The sequence below is a fragment of the Melopsittacus undulatus genome, chromosome 2, assembly GCF_012275295.1.
Source record: "Melopsittacus undulatus isolate bMelUnd1 chromosome 2, bMelUnd1.mat.Z, whole genome shotgun sequence".
Lineage (NCBI taxonomy): Eukaryota > Metazoa > Chordata > Aves > Psittaciformes > Psittaculidae > Melopsittacus > Melopsittacus undulatus.
Window position 1 is genome coordinate 24,164,346 of NC_047528.1, and position 22,523 is coordinate 24,186,868.

The window sequence follows — 22,523 nt, forward strand, 5'->3', positions numbered from 1 at the left end:
GCATCCTGTGAGCGTGGGGCTTCTTGTTCCCAGTACAGAGACTATCCCAAGATGAATTATATAGTAATTACTCAGTTCTTCGATGCACACTTCATTTCTCTTTTCTGAATCACAGTTCAAGTCCCTTTCAGACGTACACTTGATATCAGCACAGTAGTCTAACTACAGACAGTCCTAACTTTAAAACAAACTACATCAATACTGTATAATTGATAGGTTTCAGTTTACATGCCAGAAACATATGCAAGTATGTACTTTGCAAAAAAGCACTGACGTTAATTGGTTTTTAAACTTACAGGCATGTATTTCAAATTTTCTTTTCTTTTCCTTAGAAGCTTGTTGCTTTTCAGTGCAGCAGTACCGTACACTACTGTGTTAAAAGTATCAGACTACTTGGATGTGTCCAGAATGCTCCAATAAAGCTCCAGTGCTGAACGCATCCCAAGGGCTCTCTCTTCCTGCCAAATCCTACAGGAGACAGGGATATCCCAGGGCTCCTCAGAGGATCTGTTGTCCCATTGTGCTTTGCAGTAGGGAGACAGACTGGAATTGCAGTTTAGGCCTTCAGTTCATTGGATGAAAGTCATCTCTATGCATAAGTCCTGTACACCACCTAAGGTCCTCTTTTAGACCTGACATTAGGATGTAAAAGGGATATGAATGGTGCAGAGATCTGACATGGCTGCCTGCAGAGGGGTGAATTTCACCTACTAGGAACAGCTACAGCCAGGTTTCTGAATCTGCATGAAAGTGCTGACAATTTGCACCGTATACTGGCTTGGCTGGGGAAGGAAGATGCTCACAGGAACTGTTTGACACTTTTGCAGGAAATTTGGCTTATTTTGCACTAGAGAACAGATATGCTATACCTGAATTTCTAAACTTACTTTACTGGCATCAGAGTAACTAGAAACCACAAAACATAGCATGGAAATAAAAAAAAGGAGTATAGACTATGTATAGATATATTTACATCTACATACATCTACATATAGAAGCTTCTGTTCACTGGAAATCCTATAAGCCACTGCCTGCAATAGCATCCATTCTAAGGGAATTCTAGAGATGATTCTTAAGAAACTGAAGAGATGGGGTTATGAGGTGATCCCATCTGTGTCAGCACCTTATCCAGCCATTGCAATGGTCCATGCAGGTGGATCTCAATCCAGCAGGGCGTGCTTGTAACATCTTGGCGATGATACTCTGCTCCCCAGCCCTATAAAAGCATCAAAGGTAGCAGTTTAGTCTAGCAGAGCTACAGACAGGCCATCACCCAAGTTACCATGATTTAATGCTTCATCCTAGGGATCGTTTTGTCTAGAAACTGCCCCTTTTTAAGGGCACTATTACCACAGTTACCAGGAACTCTATACTATTATGCTGAACTTTAATAATGCTATTAAATGAAAATGTTACACTTCCAGGTGCTGAAACCACATAGCATGGAAAGGCCTGCTTCCAAGCTTAGCTGTCTGCAAACAGCCTATGGGGAATGGTCCCTGCTGTTGACACCCTGGAGACATGCCCAGGAGAGTCTGCAGGCCACTGTCTGGCACAGATGAAAAGCAGATCAGGCCCTGTCATAACACTTTAATAAGAACTGGGAATGCCCCTGGGCGCTGCTTCATTTATTCGTAGAGATGCATCCTACGAGTCTGAGACTAGTTCTAGGTATTTATCTGAACCCCTGGAAACTTCTGGCAAGGTTCTTATGCACAGCATGTAACCTATGTGTAGATATTTTCCATAGTTTTTCTATCCTTGAAAGTGTCCCTGCCCATGGCAGGGGGTTTGGAACTAGATAATTGTTGAGGTCCTTTTCAACCCAAACTATTCTCTGTCCTCTTTTCCCATGGGAAAAGCCTCTTTTTCCCAGCTGCCTGCTGTAGGAAGTCCTGCAGTAATTTCTCCAGCTCTTTTAGGAAGGTAAGGGATATGTAGTGTCTAGCAGAAGATGGGGTTGTGGTTCTGGCAGGAATAAAAGAGAATCAGAAGTCCCTGTGCCTCAGGCAAGCACAGTGTCTGCCTGTGAATTAGGCAGCCTGATTTCACAGCAATACAAGACATCCAAGTCACAGCCCAAAGTCTGGAAGCTCAGCAGCTGTTGTTTGTCTCACTGCCAGAGCTGAACTTGGATTTCCATAGGGCAATATGCAAAACACAGTCCCACTGCAGGATGAGCCTCTTCATTTGTGGGCCACTGATCAGAGAGACTGAGCTTTACCTGTTGTTAGGCTAGTTGGGGGGGTGATATTCATGTCATGAAACACGGACATGGAGGTATATTAAGACTGCCAAAGGTGCGTACATTGCAGAGTGCAGAACAACTCAGAAAACTGAGGCTGGTAGAACCCATGTCTCCAGACAATCACCTTGCAAAACTAGGATCAACACCAAAACTAGATGCCATAATAAGTAGTCTGGATAAAATCCACTGCTACTTCATGAAGGGGCAAGAAAGCAGAAGAGTTACTATGGACCCAACAAAGCCCAAGGAGTACTTTTAAACAGGAGGCATTTTCTGACCTGCAGTGCATTATCAGGCTAGAAAGGACCTGTGTTCCAGACACCTCAGATTAATGTTCTATACTTAGGGAATATTTGCATAAAATCCTTAAATCAGCCCGGTCAGACTTCTGAGGTTGTGAAATCTGAAGCACTCAGCTGCAGGGAAAATACACGAGAAGTGTCGGTGCACCTTTGTGACTGGCAGGACAGAAAGTCCGGAGGAATGCGAATGGAAGCACAGCCTGCCCGGTTTGGAGAGCCAGGCAGTGCAGGCGGCTGGGCACCTCCCTCTGCTGGCAGCTACGGGCAGCCAATCCCGGTGTTGCTGCCCCAGGCTGCCTCATGGAGCTGCAAGCAGAAGACATGCCAGCAGGGCAGCAGCCCTGTGTCTCACTCTTGGGCTGCAGGTAGCCTCCTGCATGCCCGATGCTGGAATGATCCGGGAGTTGAAGATCTTTTAATGAGGAAATAAAATGAGAACCATTTGCAAAGCTGTGGTGGTGTTTCGCACAGATGGTGGGAAGAGGACACTGGTATCCCCACGGGGAGACCAGAAATACGCCTTCTGGCACAGTGGAGATGAGCTGAGCAGTACTGCTGCTCCTGCCAGTCCTTCCCATCTCCAGCCCAGGCTTCAGCCACCGGGCTGCCTCATGCAGTGTAGCATGGCCAAGGCTGCTGGGTTGCCCTCTCAGCCCCAAGACCTGGTGAAATGTGGGAAGAAGGATGCTGGGTTCACACCTCACCTTAGAGAAACTTTGTGCTTCAGCTGCCACATCTATGGAAAGGGGACAACAGCCACTCAGTGTATGGAAACTGCTGTCTGATCTCACTGATGATAAACTCATATCTGCCTGAGGGCTGACCTCCTCCCAGCTGCTTCATGGGCACACGAAGATTATCAGAGGGGCCAGGACCTTCACATCCCTCTGTCCCATGTCCTGCCTCCATAAGATGATACAGTACTGGCAAGTTTCTCACGTCTTGATCCATACTCATCCCTGCCTCCCAGCTGGTAGCTGAAGCATCAGTGGGGTAGGAGGCAAGGCTTGCCCTGTGAGCTCTAGGTAACCAGCAGTGTCTGAATATGAATCAGAGGAGAAGCCACAGGACTGTGGTTCACTTGGGGGCTCTTGGTGTGTGGCTCTGACAGAAAAACATGTGCCTCTGTGCACTGCATACCCAACACCCAGGGACATTCCTGTCCCCACACTGAATACACTGGGGCTCACACCTTAGGAGAAAAATAACTGGAGAAGAGACTGAGAACAGGAAAGAGTTTTCATTGGCCAGGAAGAAAAAAACAAGATGAGATTTGCATAGCCGTTTTCCAAAGGTCATGGGAAAAGGTTCCAAATGACTCCTTGCACTGGTTTTCTGGTGCCTGAGGCACTATAGTGGCTGTTATTGTTTCAACAAAGCAAGGTGATAATATGGCAGCAACATTATTTAGTGCATCCACATCACCATTTCTGCTGCCATGCTGGGCATGGAGGCAGATAACACATCAAAGAGACTGCCCCTGAGTTGCTGATATAATGAAAATATTGTGTAACTGGCTACACTGCCTTTACAAACAACATGCCCATTCATGTCTCCCATTAAAGAAAATGCTGTTTGTTGGGTTTCTTGCTTTCTTTTTTCGGGTAACACTTGTGTGTGAAAAAGATGCCAGTTCCTTCTCAAGAACAAAGTAACAGCTTGGTCAGGGGCAGGAAGATTTTGGCTTGGACTTGGGAGAAGTTACAGAGCACTCTTAATGCTCTCATAGAGTTAAGGAGAGACGTCCCCAAGGATGACTGGAAAGAATCAGACCAAAAAGCTGCGTGTGACTCAACTCATCTACTTTTAGAATGTAAGGGAACTGGGGTCAAGCCTCAAGGCTTATCGTATCTTAGATGTGAATTCAATCAGCTTGATTCAGTCATTTGTATAAAACCACACCTGCAAGGCAAAGGGACATACTCAAGCCACTTCTTAGGGGACCTAGCAGGACCAACTGGCTTCTAATGGTGCAGCTTCTCTAGTCTGCAGGCTGAACATCACTGCCAGCTCTCCCATATAGCACTACAGGAAGTAAGTCTAGCACAATTGTAAACAGTCTTGAAATACCATTTTCTGGGTTTTAGATGCTACATCAGGCACCTAAGTAAATCCTAAGTGCCTAAAGGAGTTAAGATCTCATTTTGGTGAGAAGGCCATTCAGAAGATTTAAGAAACTCACTCTTAAGACTGACAGATGATGCACAAAGCAGACTTCAAAATTCATATATGAAAGACAAAACAAATAATGGCCTAGGTGGCCTCCTGTCTCTTCCAAGTAACAGAAGGGAGGTCAGATTTTCTTTTGGGGTTTGTATTCTGCTCGCAAGAAGCCCTTCTGGTCCTGTGGCTGGCCAGAGTGAATGTCATCAGAAATTAAGACAATCTCTTGCCAGGGATGAGACAGGTGACAAAGAGTCGCAATTCCCAGTAAACTTAGTGGGGGCTCAAGGAGAACCCAGTGTTTCTTGACTGAGACCATATTTACCTGTCTATAGTAATGGTGAGACTGTAGATTAGTCTAGAGACATAAGGATACCCTTTTCAGAAGTATGGCTCTACCAAGCTCTATTGCAAATCAGTAATAATAGGAGAGATTTCAACTGCCTGAGGTATGTGCTACATTTATATGTTGCTAAGGCCCTGTAAGTTGAGGTTTTTATGCAAACAGTGGGGGAACATCACCATGGAATCTCTGCTTATTTTCCACAAAAGAAAGCTATGGAATACCTAGGTTTTGGAAACTAAAAAATTTCCAGGTTGACAACAAAAGCTGTTGATTTTAAGCACCTAGAAGTTTAAAGCAGTAGCGGAAAACAGGCAGTCTGAGTTTGCAAGATCTGTCTAAATCCCCACTTGGAAAGGATTTGATGAGGTCTAGTTTTGCACCAAAGTGATGGGATTTGCCTTTCAGAAATGCAAAAGAAAACAAAGAATCCTTACTTTAACAAAGCTCATTCGAATAGTACACATCTTGGTCAGCTCATACACCACTTCAAAACCATGATTTACTGACTGGGCCAGCAGCTGGGCAAAGAGCTGGTTGTTGAAGATCTTGAGGCTGCAGCCACTGGGGATCTTGCAGACAGTGGCTGGGTGGAAACCATGCTGGTAGTTACAGTTACGGCTTTGCACAAAAATACTGCTGTCACTGACACATTCAGCATAAACTTCCCCACCAACGTAGTAAAGATGAACACCTTGAAAAAGAAGAAATAACGTGTATTGTTTCTCCATTGTTCACAGCACACTTTACACCAGCAAGTCTTTAACTATTTTACATACAAGTCCAGGATCATTCCAGGCACTCAGTATCTACACATTGCCTTTTAAAAGACAGTAAACTGTGTGCATATCCATGTAACTGTACAATGGACCCACCAACATTAAGAGGAAATCGTCATAAATGCTATTTTGAGGTATTGGTCTAGAAAAAAGTCTTATCATATGATGTTTTTCTTTGTTTCTCAGTGGAAGGTTGGTTTACTTCTTTAACCCAACAGCACAGTATAAGAAGGCACACACATACATACACACATTAAGTATCAAACATATGTCAACCATACACAAAGAATGGATCAAAACTGTAAGAGAAGTGACAAATCTGTTCTGCATTACACATCTAAATGCATTTCCACTGTTGAGCACATGCAGGCTGACCAAGACCAATTTCACTGCACGCTAGTTTTTTACTACAGGATTCTAACTCATGCAGTTGAAACACAGCATGGTGTGCATTTCAAATAGCTTTTCTGCATTTTGCTTTATCCACCACATCAGAACCATGTATTTGCATTTACATGACATAACTTACTCATCAGATCCTGTTCAAAGTGATCTTTAGCAAGAAAACGATCGATTTGCTTCTGGACTTCCAGTGCCCAACTAAATGACTAACTGAAACTAACTCATTTTTTTTCTGTGCCCTGGGGAAATGAAGATGGAAGCATTTCTCTCCGTCGAAGACTGTGGTCCCCTCCAAATGTCTGCATACATGAAAATACACCTAAATTGGTGGGATAATTCATCTTAGCCTAATTCAGCAACTGTAAAGTTAGGGATCTTGTGTAAGCTAATAGTGCAGATGCCTTCCCTAGTTGATAGATGATGGGAAGCACTGTGACCAGATGATTCACTCAGTCTGCTACAGAGGGCAGGCTCACAGCCAGCTTGAACTGATGGCCATCTGTGCAGGTGCTGAAAAGGCTCTCTCATTCCCTGCCCCTGCTGCTTCTTCCCACACCAGCTCTCATGCTGGCAGCGATGGCTGAGGATTGGGCAGCCATCCAGACTGGGGAACTGAACCAGCAAATAAACTTAAAAACAAACAAAACTAAAGAAGATTTATTTGAAGTGAGATCTTCATCACTGCAAGCGTGGCAACGGGGACACAGACTCCTTAAACATGTGCATGAAACCATACCCTGGAGGGGGACAAGTCATCCTGTGAAGATTCCTAGACATTCACCCTTCCCATGGATAGATTAGATGAGACGCACCCCTCCCATGGCCAAGAGAGCTGGGAGAGCTCAGATCTTTGTTCTCATAAAAACCACCACTACAGGAAAATAAAATCCTCCTCTCTATTCCCAGGTATGGCAGTCAAACCCTTACATACAAATGCACATGTTCACAGAGTCTCAGTGGCCTGCTTGCAGAGCTTGTGATAACTATGCTTTAATAATTTAGTTGTAATTAGCTTTATTGCTTTGTCTTTCATACAAAAAAAGACTGGTTACATATTCCCAGTCTGTTCATCATTCTGTGGTCATGACAGCAAGGGGCAGCAGCACATCCTTTGGACAAAACCAGCTTCTAAATGTAAGTGGGAAAGACTTGGGGAAAAGCAGGTTGAGTGGGAAAGGAATCTGGGAAAAATAAGCTCTCCCATAGACTTCCAGGATGACTCAGATGGGAACCTTAAAGTCTGTCTTCAAGCCATCACTTGACTTTTACTTCTATGCACCCACAAGATCTCAAATTAGATGTGAGTGGCAGGGGTGTGGCTCAGAGCACACTCTAGTACTGTACTGGGAACACAGGTGAGATGACAGCTCATTAGACCAGCTGTCAGCTCCAGTCCAGGCATCATGGGGAGTTGCACACTCTGACTGCTATTACTTGACTTATGGTCTCCTTTCCCTTCTGTGGAAGGTGGATAAAAGGGGAGGACTGAAAACACAAAAGCCCTAGCTGACCTTAATGGAGTCCATATCGCTTTCTGAAATCACAGAATCATTAGGGCTGGAAGGGACTTCTGGAGATCATGTATTCCAACCCCCCTGGCAAGGCAGGGCCACCTAGAGCAGGTTATGCAGGAACATGTCCAGGGGGGTTTGAATGTCTCCAGAGAGGGAGACTCCACAACCTCCCTGGGCATCCTTTTCCAGTGCTCTGCCATCTTCAACATAAAGACTGAGAACACAGTGTAGGGAAAGAAGAATAAGGACATAAATATTCACTACATTTCAAATCTTCAGGTGTAGCTACTGATTTAGGGTGACCACACTTCTGGGTGCTAAGGTGAAAAGTTTTAAAGGCTGGATTTTTTGGAGTATACTGAGCCACTCAACTTCTGAAAAAAAGATGAATGCTTTCAAAGGTATTGTCCATAATGAGAAAAATGACAAAGTCACCTCTGAAAGCAGAGGCTACAATTTGCCTTTCCCTTGTGGACTTTTTAAAAGCAATAAAGCAGTAATGAAATGTCAGTATGTATTTCCATTCTTCTGGTATTCATTCGCCAGAGGCAAGCACCCTCAAGGAAGCCAAACAGCTTAATACATGTTTGTAGAAGACCAAATCAAGGATCCATATGTTTTAATGGGATTTCATTGCTCTCTGCAGTAACTAACAATTCATCAGTCCCCCAGATCCACATCTTTTTGATTCTCTGATCAGAAGTCCCCTTTTTGTCCTTGAAGTCTGACTGCTGAAACAGGTCCAATTGCTAGTAGATGTTGCATTGTGCTCTGGATTGTTTTTAGCTTTGATGTGGTATTTCCAGGAAACCATTTCACGCTGATACACTAGATGACAATTCAATCACATATCCTTATCCTACTCAGTTAATCTTGTTTACTCACTCTTTTTTCTACCCTGTTAACATGTGACAATTGTATCCATTTAAGTAGCTTTCATCTGTCTAGCATGCCTTTGAACTACATACTTTAGGAGCTGTTCTGTGCTCTTCTGCAGGCCTGTACTGGTGCCACTTCTACTCCAGCTGGACATGGTTTTTTAAGATTTGCATAACCAGGGAAGAACAGTAAAATTAAGGTTCTCTGATATACTAAGCTCCAATCTGGGCAACCTGCTCCCTTCCCTTGGGCAGATTCCTAGAGTAAGACTTTAAAGGACTTTTAATCAATGAAGACAGATCTTCAGATTTGAATGGATGAGGACCATTAGCATTCACCTCATTTTCTTTCTGTTCTGTCTCTTCCTCTTTTGGGGCAGAAAGTCATAGGATGTAGCATCCTCAAATGACAGCTTTGACTGGGATCTTTTGTCAGTCTTCTTTTAGACCTGGGTTCAGCTTTGATCTACACCACTCTGACAGCTTATATTGACAGAAAAGCTTTGCTTTATTTCTGAGTAAGTTAGAAGTAGGTGTACAACCCATTTCCACCCCTCACAACAAGCTACTATGACAGACACTTATAGCATCATACTGGCTTCACACAGTGCATCTGCAAGACAAGTGGTTTTCTTTCCAGAGAAAAGAGCAAAAACTAAGTATACCATCTCCTGTGCTAGCCTACAGGTTCAGTGTTGTTTGCAAAAATGATGCCACGTTTGTCTCAGAGCTTCCTGCTATTCAATCATTCAACACTAAACTATCAAGAGCCAATTAAAATACTGCTCTAGGCCTGGGAAATGAGGTGAGGTTGACAAGATAATAGGAGTGGAACAATTAGAGTTAATTAGCCCAGTGGGAAATCCATTCCCAGGCAGCTACTGGTGAGAGGCTGGGTTGGCAAGATAATGAGTCTAGACTGGATATACCAGAATGGGCAAGGCTCCATCTGCACAAAGAAGTGGCCCATACAGGGCTTCTGACTCACTGCCACAAACAACAGTAAGTTCTGGGAGAATACCAGGCCATGCACAATCCTGCGGAGTTGGGATGGAGTGTGTGCAGCCACACACATCCAGCTGTGGTCTCCTTGTACCTGCCACCAGTAGTATATGAGTATATACTACTATATACCAGTATATATATACTATATGTACATACTATATATACTCATATACTACTATATACCAGTAGTATATGAATATACCCTGCATACACAGGATATATGTACACCAGAAGTGGACCGTACAAGAAGAACTGCTGAGAGAGAACCCAAGACCTACTTTTAACAGCAAGAAGTTGGTAAGGCAGGGAATCAGACTGATAGGGAACAAAAAGCTACAAAGGCAACTCCAGTAGAGTTTTTCAGCCAAGTAACTCAACTACTGTTTCATCCATTTCCCTTTGTTATTTGGTGGGAGGAGAACCAGACCTGAGGCACCAGCAATTATCCTTTTAGCAGCATTTCAATGGCAATATTCCCAGTTGCCAGAAGGTCTAATAAATAAAATGAAAATACATACTGCTAAATTAGAACACACAACTATAAACAACATTTTTCTCTTAACTGGCCAAGCTTTTCTAAGGAGCTACTCTGCTGATTGTTATCCAGTCAGAAAAGAATCAGATGATTTTCTTCTATTTCTGAAGTAATCTCAGAGCTTTGCTTTTAAGACAAGCATATCTGACAAGTCAGCTGGGTTTGCTAATGCAATGCACAGTTCTTTCAAGCTGTGAATATTCCTGAGGAGAAAGGATTTTCTCTTACCTTTTCCTATGTGTCTCCTGGTGTTCTCTATAGTAGAGTTGCGGTTTACATTTGACAGCAGTCCCAGGCAGAACCTGTTTTTGTTATTTGAGGGATCTGTAAATCCATCTATGAGGATACTTCGAGACGAAGCCTGGAAAGTCTCCCCTACCCTGTTATTGAGTTCATAGTAGGCAACTGAGCACCAGTGTTGCGGTTCCTCATAGCAAACAGGCCGAAAGTCTGTAGGAAATAAAATTGATTAGCTGCTCAGGTCCCTACTATTTTTTAAACAATCAGTCTCTGTTTTCTTTCCTCCTTCTCTCCCTCTACTCCATTCTTCCCCTCCCCAGCTCTTCATCTAAACAGTCACTTATGCTTTATCTCAACAGCAGCTTCTGTTTCTTAATTGTATGACTGAAGCCCCAAACATGCAAAGCACTGGTACACCAGCTTAACTCTAAGCCTCTGAGGAGTCTCACTTGTTCTTAAAAGTGATAATTCCACTTCATTAAATTAAGCACATGCAGACATTCCTTGCTGAACTGGGGCCTAATCTCTACACTGAAAATAGTAAGAGATACATCTGCTCTGCACACCAGTGGAAGCTAGGGGTGACAGATGGGCTCAGATTAAGTCAAAACAGAGCCAAGCCTTCAGCCTAATACTAAACTCTGAAGTTCAGAAGTAATCATTCATTCCCCCAGTTTTTTGCATGCTTTGGGGCATTCCACTTCCACGTGAGACCAGAAGCAGAAATGTCAGCAAGGTCATTTCTTTTGGATCTTCCCCTCTATAGGTTTTCTAACTCAGAGACAGAAAAAGACTCAAAAATGTAACAGAATCTCTGAGCCATATTCGTCCTACAGGAGTTAGTGGGAAACCTTATCCTGCATGTCTAACACAGGCATGTGAGCCCCCTGGCCCCAGAGCACCTCTAAGCATAACCTCTAACAAACATCTAACTGATGCTCGCTAGGGCAATGATCAGGGATGATGAATTATGGTAAGGAGATTAAAGTATCTCGTTAACTTATTTAAAAGTACTGATGCCTGATAACTAGTTATTATCTGGCCATTCTGTGTATTCATCTGTAATTAGCACTGTTACCCTCGTCGTTCTTCAGCTCCAGTTCTGTGATACATACATGTTCCTCACTGTTTCAGACAGCTGGCATTAATTTTTTAATGTGCATGTTTGTGTTCAGTCCTCATACGACAAAGGACATCTGTTTAGCACTACAATATGCTGGACTAAAAGAACAATAGTGATTTTTCCTTTGCAGTAGCAGGGAGCCAAAAGAAAACCCAGCTGAGAAACTCCATTTCCCCTTACTGCTCTGTAGCAATAGGCTTTGAATGGTGGAGGCATAACCTGCCAGCACTAGTTTGGAAGTAATGGAGACCATGTTGGAGAGGTCATGAAGTCGCTTTGAGGGAAGCAAGGAAGATCCCAGATCCTTCTACTCTGATGACCCATGCCCTCTCCCAGTAAAGCATTCTTATATAAGGACAAAGAGTTTGGCTATCCGTAAAAATCTCTTTGTACTTCACTAGAACATGGCCTTTTCTAGTCAGCCAGTAATATATTAATACAAAGATGGTAGTAAGAAAGGTCCTAATCACAAGGCTTTAAAGTACTTGAAAACCAAAACTGAAGGTGATAAAGAAATCAGTTCTGATATATATAGTGCTCTTGTATTATACTGTCTCACTATCCTTGGTTTGGTATCTTTGTCTTTACAACTTTGATAATAGTGTTTGTTTTCATTAACAGCTTTCCAAATGCAATTGTTCATGAATGCAAATAAGGACTAAACTCTGTAACTTCACACATAATTCACTAAATTCTTGAATCAAACTACTTTGCTGGCTAATGGGTGGGTCTAGTACACAGCCTTACAGTGAAACTCTCTGAAACCTATTATGACAGACCACTGAACCTTCTTGTTCAAATAATTATTTACTTAACAGTTGTTTTATTTTTTTAAGAATAATACAAATGGTTATTTACTTTCAGCTTCTCCATCGGCTGATTTACCTCCATTGGGCAAAGACAGCACTAGCTGACTTTCAGCTATTGCATCCATTGATCGCCCATTGTGTGTTCCTGGAGGTTCTCTTGCATGGTAAGGTGGAGGTGGAGTTTCCACTGTTAGAAAGAAGGAAAGAAAAGAAAGACACCTAAATCAATACATTGGTAAATTCTCCCTGGCTTTTCCTAGTGAATACTTAACTTCTTCAGCATTGTTTAGCTAGGAAGGGCTGGAAACAGAACAAATCTGAATCTGACCTCCTTTCCGTCTCCAGATTAAGACCATTACATGTTCAGGGAGGATGGGAAGGCAGGCTGTCAAGCTGGACATGGTGCACTTCAAAGAGAGAGGGACAGTCACAACTAACGCATCAGGCCTAGACTGGTGTTTAGTCAATCTCTCCATTAACAACAGTTGTTACCCTAAGAAAGTAATGCAGTTTGATCATTCAGTTCCAGACTTCTCTCACAAGTTGAAAACTTGAAGAGGATGACTTAAAAGCAGAAGCTTCAATAGATCCTCTGAGAGAAAGCTCTCTTTCTTCACAGGCTATAAAAAAGCCTATGGAAGAGCCTTTATGCTTTAAAATCAGACTTGGCAAAACTTCCTCTAGATTTGTCCTTTATACCTTTGTCCTACAAGGGAAGGCAGTCCCTCTTTTGGTTTGTTCGTTTTTCCATCAAAGAGCAACAGCAGTGACAAAAAAGCATGGAAAAGAGGTATCAACTCACAATTTGCCCAGCTCCTGATTTGTTTCATTTATGGCACACTAAGTTAGAAAACAGAAGGTGACTCTAATAGTGGGGATTCTCAAGAAAGTCAGAAGGCTTTAGAAAGCCAAAGAAGGGATAGATTAGAAAGTGCTGACATTCACTGCATAAGCACTATAGCATGTAGCTTTATTCATTTGAACAGAAACTCAGTGGGCTTATGTGTAAAGTATTGCCATATACAAACTTGCAGGACTGAGGGTCTTTTTAAGGAGTCTTTTTAACTTGGTTCCAGGTTGAAATTTCCTCTTGTGTTCAGGGTCTGTTGGCTGGCCCTCAAAACAGAGCAACTTCACCCAGAGTGGATAATTTGGACTGTCTCATAAGACAAACACTGAATCTTCCAAGTAAGTACTGCACAGGAATGTTACTCTATTTAAGCATTGTTCAGGATTTAGGCATTTCATACATGGTATGGTATTCTTAACATATAAGGTGACATAAACCCTCCCACAGAAAATGCAACAAGCTAGACTAGTAAAACAAAATCAAGAAAGAGTGGAAAATACAAGTCAGAGAAAGGAATATAATGTGGTCATACAGGTATTTTGAATGTCTACACCTAAGTCAGTAACCATACGCTTTCTTTATACTCACCAAAGACAAAGAAGCACCTGCAGACATGGTGCATCTCAGCTACTTTAGACATATACCTTAAGATGTAACTCATCTTGCTCTAGGAGTGCTTGTTTTTCTCCACTGATCACAGAGAGAGTATAAACAATTGCATGAGGTGTAGAAATGTGCATTGTTGACTTGGTCACACCAAGCCCGCTCAAGGTTCTTGATGTAACTCCAGTTTGCATTAGATAGTCTTCCATCCCTGATTGTCACACAGGCAAATTATGTTTATCAGCATGCCGTGTGCTGTGATACACTGAAGCTCAGGTTGAGCCACTTCCATTTTTAAGTAACTTTGCAAGGTCCCAAGTTCAGTTAAATGCACTAGTCAGTCATTACATAGTTGGAATGGGCCTGAACTACCTGTTAGGCCCAGCTCCACTTAATCCAACTTGATTACATGAAAGAGAAGAAAAGATGGGAGAAGACAAACAAGTCCTACTACTTGATGAAAAGCTTCAGTGTTGCTAAACATGATTTAATCTGAAGTAAAGACTTAGAGAAGAAATGAATGACAGTCCTTTCAATGAATGGAGAGGGAAGGAAAAACATTTTCAACACATCACACTGTGTTGAAATTGTCCAGCTTAAAAGAAAGTTCAAATACTAAAAATACCTTGTACAAATAAACACCTTTCTTTCTTACCCCTAAAATCAAAATAGGCATATCACTAAGGACATGAATTTAAATGCTTTGTAGTCAAGACATTAAAACATTAAGCTACAAAATTCTGACCTGAATTCATCTTTGTGAAAAAGCTGAGATGATTGATTGAAACTATTTCAGAGTTACAACAAAGTGCAGAAGTGAATCTTAACTATGTTTTGATATTAAAGCCAGATCTCCGCTGTGTACATGACACCTTCTTGGTTTATTTAACAGCAAAAGCATAGTCAAATGTCAGGTAATGAGAGCAGTACTAAGTAAGGAGTTCACAATGCAAACAATCTGAGTGACATAACCACGATGACCTCAGAACTGTGGAGATAATGAAACACATTCCAAAATTACAGGAATTTGCCTGGTGGCTTCAGCAAGTGTTGATCCTGATTGTTAAACACCTTAATTTCCTGTATACAGTCAGCGGGATCACCATACATTAAAAAATATTTCTACATACCAATGTCCTGATTTTATCCTGTCTCCCATAATGGAGTTTCTAGGTCTCTAGCTTGACAATCTTTATTAGAGGTGCCTAACATAGGTCTTGCAAGTGTTCTTTTCCATGGACTGTATCAGAAGCTTGGATGGCCAGCTTTAGGCACAAGGTGGCCTGGCACACCTGGTCCTCTCCTCAAATTTCCTCTTACAGTAATCATGAAATTGCATCCACTGGGATGACCACAACACTTAGTCCCTTGAGCACCACTCAGAAGGAGTAGGAAACAGTATTAAGAGACAGTCAGAAAAAATCACATTCCAAATCCATCCTGTCCAACTGTTCAGTCTGTAGCTATAGCTATAGGGGAAGCACACAGAATTAGCACCCGACTTCAGGGCACAGCAAGAAACTCAGCTGCCTCAGTCAGGATGTCTGAAAGCTCATTCTTACCTGTGAGCTGATAGGGACTTCCTGGTCCAGAAGAGCTTCCTGGTGAGTTGGGATAGCTGATGCTGTTAGGCGACTGAGAGAACATGTGGCTGGGTGATGATGGAAAAGGAGTGCATGGAGGATGCTGGAAAGAATCAGGATAGGTGGCATTGTGTGGCATCAGTGGCTCACTATGCAGTGAAGTGTTTCGAAACTTGGCAAGGAGGCTGAGGTGAGGGTTAAACTCGCTGTGTCTTGGAACAAGTACAGGAGGTAGGACTGAAAATAAAAACAAGAAAAAAAAGAAAAAATCTGGTTAAAACTGCACTCTTGAAAGTACATCACTGTAAGTTTAAAAGAGGAATATTCTATGCTGCCCAAATATTGCTGTCTGTACACAAGTCATTGAAGGGCAACAAAGCTGTCCAAAACCAAGAATCAAAAGCAGATTCTTGGACATTTTATCCCAGATTTGCAGCCAGTTGCAGTAATTCCATATGCAAAATATAGACTCATTCCTGATTTGAGCAAGGTACCGTAATATTCACAGGTAGGGCATGCACACACAGTTCTCTTTCAGAAATGCAAGTGACACATTTCTCTTTCTCAAAGTTACCTGTTCCTTCTGTCCTGAGAGACTGAGCATGTCAGGAGTTTGCTAACTACTATCACCGAAACCACAGCCAAATTTAATAACAATTAACAGTACCCTGCAATACACTGTATATTTTACTACCAGTTGTCATGGCAAGGCAGCCATGCAGTTTCTCTCTCATCCCAGCTTTTTTGCCCTCCCCCTGCTCCCGGAGGGATAGGGAGGAGAATCAAAAGAATGCAACTCCCACGGGTTGAGGTAAGAACAGTTTAGTAACTAAGGTATAACACAAACCACTACTGCTACAACCAATAATGATAAAGGAAATAACAAGGGAAGAGAATACAACACCTCACCACCTGCCAACTGATAACTCACCCCACCCTGCCTGACTGAGCATCGACTGATACCTAGTCCAACCCTGCAGCAGTGAACTAGCCCTTCCGGGTAACTCTCAGTTATAACCTGGCCATAACGTGCTGTGTTATGGAATACCTCTTTAGCTAGTTTGGGTCAGGGGTCCTGTCTCTGCTTCCTCCCGGCTTCCCCTCCTCCCTGGCAGAACATGAGGCTCAGAAAGTCCTTGGTCAGACCAAACATTAGAGCAGTAACTAAAAATATTGGTGTTACCAGCACTGTTCCCAGGCTGAAAGTCAAAAACACAGCACTGCACCAGCTACAAAGAAAGAGAAAAAATGACTGCTACTGCTGAACCCAGGACAACAGTGTTTCATAGATGGGCAAGGAAGCATAGACCTGGAGCTAGACACCTAATTTAAAACCTTTTCAGGGCTCAGAAAGGCTGACAGCCAGATAGTGGGATCTTTAAAAGGAAATGTAAATGCCATTTGAAATATTGCAGCAATAGTAATTTAGCTGTTGCAATATAGTTAGAAAAGATCTAGCATGAGGAGGTAAATGTCAGTGGTTGGTAGTTAAGACATGAAAAACGCAGGTCAGAAAACTGAAATGCAAATTAATCCATGTAAACATTGGTCTAATAGAAGATATCGCCTCTCTTCATAAACTCTCTTCATTTACATCTCGTAACATTAATGCCATTTGCAGCACTGTTGCACTGAGGAACCTAAGGTTGACCCAAATAATTCTGGATACTGACAGATGAGAGAGGGGAATTGGAGTCAAAACATTTTAGGAAACCTGACCAGTGAGTTACCTATGAAGATGCAGTCCCTAGCCTGGAACACAAAGAGGCTTGCCATTCCAAGGTTTCTCTAGTAGTTACTAACTCACATAATGCCTAATTATCTTAGTTAAGGCCTTAAACATAGGTAGAGGGAATTAATCCCCAGTTGCTATTGTGCATATCTAAAAGACACCTGAGAAGATAAGGAGGCAATCTGAGTTATTGTGACAAGGATGAATTGTACCAACACCAGGAACAATTCAAAAGGCTTGTATTGATTGACCTCATGTACAGAGTTCCTCTGGCCTAAACCCCAGCAGCACATAATCTTTCAGTGTTATCCTTACTAGCTTATGGAAACAAACAGCAGTGTGTGCTCTAGGTTAGAAATGCTGTCAGAAATACAAGGTTTGAACGTGTTTTAACATACTGTTTGGTCCCAAAAGCTCTGTCTAGGTAGGTTAGCTAACACCTTTTAATTACAGCAAACTCTTATTTATCCTACATAATGAAAGAGTGGAATAATTGCTACAAAGCAAATAATGTACAGATAATGCAAAATGTGCATGAAAAGAGGCTGTAGGAACACCCTCATTGAACTGCACTCTCAGCACACACTGACTGCTCAGAGCTGGGGCAGTTTATGCAGGAGGAGCACCAGTGCCTGGTACCAACAGGAGGTTTACAACCTCTTGTTTGATGTAGCACTATGCTGCAGCTGGGGCAGGATTAAATCCTGTTCCTGCCTACCCACTGTCATATACCATTTGGGAATTTGCAAGTCACTCATGAATTGAAGAACTGAGTCCTAAAAAGATACAAAAGATTGGACTGATGACAGGGGTTCACTGCAGAAGTTATCTTCTTACCTCCCTGGAAATACAGGCACTGGGGTACCTGTTAAGAGACTATATGTAGACCCTTATCCAGCCCAATGCATTTCTAATTAGCTTCTGGCCAGCACAATGGTGGTGCTCTGGAGACAACTTTCTTTGCTTCTGCCTCTGATATGCCCCTACCTGTGGAATGAAGAATTTGCTGCCGTCCTTTTAATTCCTTTGATAGAGAAAGGTATTTCTGCTTTTTTATTGCTTCTTTAGCTTTTGGATTTCATAGACTCTCCAGGTAGGACTCACATGTATTCACACATGAGATGAATTGCCCAGTCCTCCATGGATCTCTTCATAGCCAATGGAGAGAAGCAGACTTTTACTGTCAGTTAATCTGCTCTACACTGGGATAAGACAAGAGACCACCACTGCAGATGTGGTTTTTGTGAGCTGGATCCCTCCCATCCCACGCTCCTGTGAGCAGCTCCAGGCTGTGAGCTGCTGCTTCTGGAGTTTTCCTCTGCTGCTCCACAAAACTGGTATGATGCTTGCCAGGTCTGCTGCTGCTCAGCCAGCTCTGACCAGCAGCCTTAGAAACAGGGAACTGGTGATCCCTTTGCACCCAGCAGAGGTGCTGTGCAAGGGATGGCTGTGTTACAGCAATGCTGTGCAGCACTGTGAGGCTGGCACCTCACTGTGGATACCACTGCTAAGGAAGAGGCTTTCCTCAGCCATGTGCAAACTCAATGCAACTTGTCTAAATAGAAGCTGAGAATCTGAATGTGTGAACAGCACGTGTCAGGGAAAGCCTTTGACTTGCCCTCAGTGAGTCAGCAAGAGGAATTTTCAAGCCTTTAACTTCTTCCTAGCTCTGACCAGGGTACTCTTAATTTCTGCTCTGCTATACAGTTTTTGTCACCTCATTCAATCTTTCCAGTGACTGCTCTGTGGCTGCCTAGTGGGCTAAAGCCTCTGTGGTTGGATGAGAAATGTAGGTATTTACTTGTCTGTGGATTAAAAAATCCCCAGAGGGCTTTGTTCTCTTCCTTCTTTTGGTAACAGATGTGACCCTCCAGGGCTCACTACTCTGAAGGAAGTGTGACCAGAGGCACAAAACTGAGTGACTGAGTGCACTGGGACCTGTTTGTCCTCACAATTTAACTGTGTTGTGTCCACTCAGTGGGGTCCTTTTTTTCTACCTGTTATTCTTCACAGAGAGCCAGGGTTGAATGCTTCCTTCTATGCACGTTCAAGTGTTGATAATCTTTGTTCAATTGAAGGTAAATACTGTCATTTCTCAAGTCCTGCCACTGCCTTTCCTGTACCAGACTTTCTCCGATTCCCTTTAGTTGCAACAGTTCTTGCTGGAAACTTGTCTATGCCCAAAGCCTGTGACATAAGAACATGTCCAGGCGAGTTTTGAATGTCTCCAAAAAGAACGTCTCCACAACCTCCCTGGGCAGCCTGTTCCAGTGCTCTGCCATCCTCAATGTGAAGTTCTTCCTCATGTTGAAATGAAACTTCTTGTGTCTTAGTTTATGGCCACTGCTCCTTGTCCTGTGCTGGGCACCACTGAAAAGAGTCTGGCACCATCCTGGCACCCACCTTTGAGATATTTATATACATTAATGAGGTCCCCTTTCATACTTCTCTAAACAGGCCCTAGATCCTAGCCTTTTCTGTAGTGATTTCACTGCTGCCACTTTCTCCCTAAGCTCATTTCTTCTCCTGTCTTACCACCAGCTCTTTGCAGCACAGCTTCTAACTGCCTCTGGCCTGGAGCTGCACTACTGCCATTTGCAGTGGTGTAAGTTATCTCTTCTGCTGCTGCTCCAGCACACCTAAGTAGGTTGTGCTTTCTTGTTGTACCTCATCTTCAGTAGGAAGGTCAGCTTCAGCTTCTAAGCTGTCCCCATAAGAGCAGTTGGGATGAATACAACAGCCCAAGAACAGTCTCAGGGTTCTATGGAGAACTGGCACAGCACAGCTTGCATCCTCGAAGCTATGCTCTCTTTCACCTCCAAAAAAAAAGGTGGTCATGTCGAAAGTACCCAAAGTCTCTCCTTTGGTGAACCCCTGTGCCCTGAGAACTGCTAGTACATGTGAGCCCATATGGGTTAAATCTGTGCCTGGGACCACACTAACAATTTAGCAATACTCAGACCTGCACCTTGGTCCCATCTCATTTACTACTAGAGATGTAGCTGTCTGTAGCACAGACAAACAACAGAGACATGCTCACAACTGAAACCTTCCAAGTTTCAGGGTCAGAACAACAAGCTTTGGCAGCCATTTATCGCCTGCTGGATTACCCCAGTACTAGCATTTGTTAACTGGCACTGAACAGATCAGAAGGCCGGGGCTGAAAACAGCCCTGAACAGTGCTGTCAGCTACTGTGCTGAGGAATCTCTATTAACTACACTGGAATTATAGCAGAAGAAATTAGAAGACACTAAAGACTACAGCCTTCAAAGAGAAAGATACACAAAATGAGATATTTTACGAGCATCTTTTCTTAGATTCTTGAAGAGTTTATTTTAGCCAGATCAGCTCTTTCCACTGAAAACTGTTGACAACTCACTGCAGCTGTAAAATTTTAGTTGTGACAATGTCTACAGCAGTTCAGATACAACTTCAAAATGACAGCTCTGCTGCCATGGAGGGACTATCAGAAAAGGGAGTAGCCCATGTTGTTTAACAAATGTTAACAAATATCCTTCCCTTATTTCATATGTGTGAAAAGAAACATCCCACAGTTCACTTATCTGCTCCTAATGTCACCTCAGAGTAAAGTTCATGCCAGACAAAGAATAATCACAGAATAATAAGTATACACTTACCAACCATATCCATTAGTAAATTAAATTACTGTGAGTTTTGGCAGCAAGGGAGACTTAGGTTAGACATTAGAAATCATTCTGGACTGTAAGGATAGCAAAGCAATAGATTCACTTGCCTGGGGAGGCTGTGGAGCTTCTACCACATGGGATTTTAGAGCTCATTAGGAAAAGATCTGTGAGGAATGTACCTGGTAATTTGTTTTGGTTTGGGAGTAGGGGCAGAGGAGAACAGGATGATTGCTCAAGCTGTCTGCCAGCCCTGCTTTCTAAGATCCTTATAGAAGTTAACGTTAAAGACCATTATTTTTTAGCAGCTGTTTCACTGACACAAAGCTCAGTTAAATGACCCTTCAAGTGAGGTCATAAGTTTTCAGTGCTGACTATGTCCAGTCTAAAGAGGTTCATCAGTGGAAAAATTCGAAGTTTTACATGAACTTAGGGCATTTCACACAAACTACACATTTAGGTAAGTAAATCCCACTGAAGGCAGGCGACCAAGCATTTTAGGAAGAAACAACTGATCTGATTTCATATCCACAGCAAAATAAGTCATTTTACTGCAACTGTAATATTTAAAGAGAGAGATAGTGATAAATTTTTCATGGGATTAATTAGTCAATTGCTGGGTTTCAAACAATGAGACATAAATCTAGCCAGGGTGCTAAGTCTAACCCACAATTCATGCAAGCGGACACCAGTTCGCCGGGGGAGGGCTCAGAGGTCAGCCAGCACGAGGGTCCACGGAGAAGAAGCTTTCAGCACCCTGGACAAGATCCAGGCATCCTCGGGGGTCCAACTGGATACCGACCCACTGGGCAAGGTGCTCCTTACTCCCCACTTACTCCTGACTGCCACAGCTGTAATGCCATCAGGCAGGTAAAGACTCAGGGTCCTTTGATCAAATGGAGCCTGCCTTTTCAGATTTCAGAGCACAACTCTATAGGATGCACAAAGACTAGACCTGCTGCCAGTGCAAGAGCTAATAGACAGATGTGAATCATCTGCAGATGTTATAATTACCTGGGGTTTCCACCCGCCGGTAATGGTAGGGGTTAATGCACACTTCTTTCTGTTTTGAGCCAAATGGGAACTCACAGCATTCCAGTGGTTTCAACTCATGATGAGATTGTAAATCAGGCCAGCGCCACACTCTGCAGTATATGACATGGGGAAGACCCTTGCGGTGAGACACCTGCAGCCGACCATCCAAGGAACGTGGGATTGTGACACATTTACTGGGCTGACCTGGGCAGCTCAGAGCCCTTTCCAGTTCTTCCATGGCACCTTTTTTCTTCTTTAACTTCTTCACCAAGGAATCAACAGCTTTTTCTGCCCACTTTTCCTCTTCATCCCCTTGTTTCCAGCCCAGCAGTCTTTTCACTGCAGGGCTGGTAAAGGAGAACAAGGAACTGATAGGGGTGCTGGAGTGCATAAGAAGCAGAGATTACACACGAGCGTCAACGGAAGCACAAATTGCTCTCTCGCCTTGCAAGGCTTGCACAGGGTTTCCACAATATTGAGATGGATGCTTCCTTCACAGAAAGGTTCTCCCACACATACGTTTTTGCAGTCTCAGGCACTGGTTAAAAGTAGTCCAACAGGGTGGGTCTCAGAACTTTCCAAACATTAAGATACTGCTGATGAAGCCTGGAATAGCAACACAGCACATAGTTAGGCTTCACACACCTCTTTAATTGTTCCTTCAATACAATCCTTTGAAAGAGGAATTATTCAAAACATGTGTTTAATTTTCATAGAATCATAGAACAGTTAGG

At 43.0% G+C, this 22,523-nt stretch overlaps 1 protein-coding gene across 3 annotated transcripts; it reads right to left on the reverse strand.

Moving 5' to 3' along the window:
* Positions 1-1,060: 1,060 nt before the first annotated feature.
* SMAD9 (SMAD family member 9) lies at positions 1,061-22,185 on the reverse strand. 3 transcript variants are annotated; one of them, XM_005147627.2, is made up of 6 exons: positions 21,769-22,185; positions 15,357-15,614; positions 12,391-12,528; positions 10,398-10,619; positions 5,494-5,750; positions 1,061-1,216 (listed from the first exon to the last, which is right to left on the reverse strand). In XM_005147627.2, exons 1-6 carry the CDS (start codon positions 22,178-22,180, stop codon positions 1,073-1,075), a joined length of 1,431 nt encoding a protein of 476 aa, XP_005147684.1. In that variant the 5' UTR covers positions 22,181-22,185; the 3' UTR covers positions 1,061-1,072. The 3 variants fall into 3 exon arrangements, with proteins under 3 accessions (XP_005147684.1, XP_005147685.1, XP_005147686.1); XM_005147628.2 differs by having other exon boundaries at positions 1,073-1,216; positions 12,418-12,528; positions 21,769-22,180; XM_005147629.2 differs by lacking the exon at positions 12,391-12,528 and having other exon boundaries at positions 1,073-1,216; positions 21,769-22,180.
* Positions 22,186-22,523: the final 338 nt, after the last annotated feature.

Coding starts and splice junctions, on each gene's coding strand:
- SMAD9 (XM_005147627.2), bottom strand. CDS start 22,180: ATGCACTCCAGCACCCCTATCAGTTCCTTGTTCTCCTTTACCAGCCCT. Junction 15,615..21,768: donor CCGGCGGGTGGAAACCCCAG/GTAATTATAACA, acceptor TTTTATTTTCAG/TCCTACCTCCTGTACTTGTT. Junction 1,217..5,493: donor TTCGAATGAGCTTTGTTAAA/GTAAGGATTCTT, acceptor ATGCTTTTATAG/GGCTGGGGAGCAGAGTATCA.